Below are 5,000 nucleotides of genomic sequence, written 5' to 3'. Positions count from 1 at the left end.
GCAAAAATTGTGTTCATAACTGCGAAGGTCATAGCTTCACTTGATTTCATATCCGCAGTTCATATATGATTCATTTCATATACCATTTTATCATTGATTCATTCCTCATGGGATCATTAGAACCCACAAATGACCAGCTCCCAACGTCAGTGACTTCATAGCTGAGTTGGTGAGAGCGTCGCACCGCAATCGCGAGGTCATGGGTTCAAACCCTGTTGAAGTCCTGAATTTTTCAGGCTTCTCTACCTAATTGCAAAAATTATGTTCATAACTGCGAAGGTCATAGCTTCACTTGATTTCATATCCGCAGTTCATATATGATTCATTTCATATACCATTTTATCATTGATTCATTCCTCATGGGATCATTAGAACCCACAAATGACCAGCTCCCAACGTCAGTGACTTCATAGCTGAGTTGGTGAGAGCGTCGCACCGCAATCGCGAGGTCATGGGTTCAAACCCTGTTGAAGTCCTGAATTTTTCAGGCTTCTCTACCTAATTGCAAAAATTATGTTCATAACTGCGAAGGTCATAGCTTCACTTGTCATGAGTAATAAGAAATTAATATGAAATACACTGTAAAAGGCATGCTTTTACTATTTAGTTACAAGAGTCTCCTGGAGCCACTAGCATTTGCAAACAAAGGAAATTGGGCAGGACCCAATGCCCCTGCTCCTGGAGAGCAGGTAAGTAAAGATTCTTGCTTCATTTTATACTGCAGTGTATTTACTTCTAGATGGATTTACATGTAACATAAATTTTGCTGTTGATTACATTTTGCCATCCATGTTGTTTAAAGTGAGGAATGAGAAAGGATCAGCCCTGATTAATCTGAGGAAATACTGCTGTTCTATATTTCCTGTTCTTGTATAAAGCACAGCCAATTTCCTAAATCACCAAGAATGTACATATTCAAACATATGAGATATGTTGGGCATTTGTGCTGCTGTAACCGATTCATCAGAAATCTGTGAGTTTTATTATCTTACTAGAATATGTCGTGTATAATTGCATCTTGTTTTAGGCAAAAGATTTAAGAAATTTAAAGATTCTCAGCAATCCAAGCCATCCAGGAGCAAGAAGTATCTTAAATGACAGATTTGGTGTTGCACTGCCGGAAATTGCAAACAAGCGTGATCAACTTTCAGAGGTCTGTACATGTGCATTTTATTCACCTAGTTGTAGGCAAGCTTGTAGGCAAGTGACACGTCGTGTAGAAGAAACACGTCGTGCAGAAGAAAAGAAAAATCGTTTTCTAATTAATTTCTATTATAACCTTTTTGCAAAAAGCGTCTGTTCTTGTGTTTTGGTTTCCTTGCATTCTCTTCATGCAATTGTACCTGTCGTCTACCATCATACTGAACAATTGCATGAAGAGAATGCAGGGAAACCAGAACACAAGAACAGATGCTTTTCCAAAAAGGTTAGAATACTAGATAGAAAACGATTTTTCTTTTCTTCTGCACGACGTGTCACTTCTAGCTTAGGTAATTAACCTTTCTTCACGGGAATTAGATCCATACGAAAACTCGTTGCTTAGTAAGGGACCCTCGTTTTGTCCTGTTCCCCGGGATATTGATAGGCTCAAGTTACAAGAAGATTGGGAGAAATTCGAGAATAGGCTTAGAGCAGCCACGTTTTTCTTCAATAATCGTGATATTAATAATGGTCCGACTGTAGAAGAAAGAAGACTGTCTTCCCTACAATTAAAAAAGTTTCGTCATGGAAAGCCCCTGTTTCCAAATTTCCGGAAGTTGAGTTGTTTCTCGAATCGGTAAGAAAGAGCTATTCGATCCCACAAACGTTTCTTAGTAACTGTCCATGACAATCTTTCTGTAGGTGAGAGAAGGGCTTTCTCTCGACTTTAAAACTTACATGTAGATGAGCAAGCTATAGGAATTCAAGACAAGGGCTCCAAATTTGTCATTCTGGATAAAACAGAATATTCATCTAAAATGTTTGGCCAGTTGGAAAACCCACTCCACTATAAAAAACGTGATTCTGATCCTTGTGCCAACTATGCTAATACCATTTCAGAGTGGAGTAATAAATGGCTACAGATAGGGCAAATGGACCAAAATATTGTTAATTGGGTTGTTAATAACAAAGCCAAACCGGGCATAGCCTTTGGGACTATTGAGACGCACAAGGAAGGGACCCCGATTAGGTTAATTACTTCTTGTCGTGGGACAGCAATTGAAAACCTTTCTGCGTTTACCGAATTTTATCTCAAGCCATTAGCCCAAAAACTGCCTTCATTTGTCAAAGATACTACTCACTTATTGCAAAAAATTGAAGATATCAACAAGACTGGACCATTCCCCGAAGGTGCCCTTCTTGTTTCCTGGGACGTTGTGTCAATGTTCCCCAATATTGACAACAATCTGGGAATAAAAGCTGTCACTAATGCTCTTAATTCACGAGAATTCCAAATTCCGTCAACTGAATGTATCGTTGAAGCTGTGAAGATCTGCTTAGAGCACAACAATTCCCACTTTCAGGATCAACAATTTTTGCAAACTCGTGGCACCGCAATGGGCCCTAAGAACGCGTGTAGTTACGCTGATTTGGCAATGGGAATTATCGATCAAAAGGCCAAATCTGGGGAGACCAAACCTAATTTATGGTGGAGGTATCGAGACGACATTTTCGATCTTTGGACCCAGGGTACCACCAAGCTGAAGGATTTTACCGAAATCATTAATTCACTGTACTCCACCATCAAATTTACCATCATGGTATCATCAGAAATTTCACTCAATGTTTTGGATCTCACCCTCCTTTTAGTTGATGGGTTTATTCAGACTGATATCTATTCCAAACCTACCGACCATCACATCTACTTATTGCATAACAGTGCCCATCCATCTCATTGTACCAGGGCTATCCCGTTCGGAGTTGCTACAAGAGTTCGCAGAAATTGTTCCACAATTGAAAAGTTTGAAGAACGTAGCAAGGAATATCAGAATTATCTAATAGATCGTGGTTACCACCCTTCTAAAGTTAAAACACAATTTGATAAGGCCAAAGATACACCCAGGGAGGACCTACTTTCACCTAAAGAACGAGAGAAAAAGGTTATTTTTCCCCTTGTGGTTAATTTTAACCCACATTTGCCCAACATTGGTAAAATCATTAAGTCGTATAGCCATTTCATTTATGATTCACCCACATTAGCACAGATTTTTCCCAAAGGGGCAATCATTCCATAAGGGTCAATCATTCCATAAGCACTGGCACCTCCTGGACTATGTAATAACGAGACAGAAAGATCTGAATGATCTACTCGACACTATAGAGTAATGAGAGGGGCGGACTGTGCCACTGATCATAACTTGATCAGATCGAAACTTGCATTCAGAATGAGATCCCAGAGAAATAAAATTAAGGGAAAGCCAACACCAAAGCTAAACGTGAGCAAGCTAAAAACCCAAGAGTGCCGACAGGAGTTTCAGTGATGTGGAGCTGAACTCACTTCCATCTTATAGAAGGGCCAAAACCATCAAAGAGCTCCTAGCGGGACCCAAGGGATCTAATTATAGTAACAACGACCATTCTGCAACAGGTTGTTTTAAATGTAGCAAAAAATGTGGTTTATGCAAGAACTTTTTAAAGGAGGATAAGATTTTTTACAGCGCTCATACAGATCGTTATTGCACTATTAGGCAACATCTTGTTTGCAAATCTAAAAACGTTATTTATTTGGCCACTTGCAAGAAGTGTAAGGTTCAGTATGTGGGTTCAACATCCAATGAATTCAAGGTCAGGTTTCGGAATCACAAATCGGCTATGCTTACTAACAAGACTACATGCAAATTAGCCGTGCATTTCAATAGGGTTGAACACCAGATGTCTGACTTTGAATTCATTGTTATCGAAAAAAATTGTTAATGAAAGTGAAGATCACATTGATAGGCGTTTACTCACAAGGGAAGCTTTTTGGTGCTCCCAGTTGTGTACTCTTCATCCCCACGGCCTTAACAAACGATCAGAGGTCAACTCTAAAAATAGAATTAGGTTTAGCCATTAAGTTTTATGTATTTTTTAGCCATGCATTTTTTAGCCATTTTTTAGCCATTTTCATATATTATCTTTCCCAAAACATTTTTTCTCTTAAATTCTTTACAACTTTAGATATAATACTTTTTAATTTTTTACTGTGATGGTTACCTCCCATAATTAACTCTATATTGTTCACTTCATCTACTATAATTGTGTAAGTGGTTTTTCTGTCTATAAGCTGGCCTATTTTTTCACCTACTCATTAGCACTTGTTTGTAAATTTCATGTAATTAAGCTATTTATGCTATATATATAATTATATATATATATATATATATATATATAACAATGTTTTTCTACTCAATATAGTTTCATATGGACTTTAATACAGGTCTGTTTCGTAGACCAACAAGGAGTTGGGCCACTCATCAGTTAAATTCCATGTACACTGTAGCATCGCTGGGGTTTATATACATCAGTAGCGTGATCGTTACAAGATTCAAATTTGAAAAACAATAGTAAAAAAGCATTTGTAAATTTATGATTGGTTGTTGAGGATGCGATTGAACCTAAGGAGAAAATTTCGCTTGTGCCTGCAAGTCGATACAAATTCATTACGTTTGTTGAGCGTTGCCATGTCCAGTTTATATACAATACAGAATTTCTCGGTACTACATAGATTACATCGTTTAGTAAGGTTGCTATAAGATTTGGCCTTGGCTAGAATTTTCCAGGAGATTGCGAAGTCTTTCTTTTGATCTTTTAGCTGCCATAGATGTTTGCTCAGTTCGGTGTCATTCTTTTTGCTTTCGTTTTTGAATGACATTTGGTGATTTCGCCATCTCGTCTTGAACTCAGTGGCGGTGAGGCCGACGTACGTCTCTGTGCTTTCGGCGGTCGTGATGGTGGCTTGATACACTACTTCCTTGACTAAGCATTGTCCTTTCAAAGGGCATTTGTCTGGTGCTCTGCAGTTGCAGAGTTTGGTGGGTGTT

The 5,000-nt window shown here is 38.4% G+C and overlaps 1 protein-coding gene across 1 annotated transcript in view; it reads left to right on the top strand.

Moving 5' to 3' along the window:
• Positions 1–5,000, top strand: part of LOC138039004 (IQ domain-containing protein H-like) — a 182,280-nt gene that overhangs the window by 26,833 nt on the left and 150,447 nt on the right. Inside the window, exons 4-5 of the mRNA XM_068885137.1 lie at positions 608–689; positions 1,028–1,153. Of these exons, the coding sequence (XP_068741238.1) occupies positions 608–689; positions 1,028–1,153 (208 nt within the window). The remainder of the gene's footprint in view (positions 1–607; positions 690–1,027; positions 1,154–5,000) is intronic.

Source organism: Montipora capricornis, chromosome 2 (assembly GCF_036669925.1).
Source record: "Montipora capricornis isolate CH-2021 chromosome 2, ASM3666992v2, whole genome shotgun sequence".
Taxonomy (NCBI): domain Eukaryota; kingdom Metazoa; phylum Cnidaria; class Anthozoa; order Scleractinia; family Acroporidae; genus Montipora; species Montipora capricornis.
Note: the sequence above shows the minus strand (reverse complement) of the source record. Positions and strands in the feature narration are given on the sequence as shown.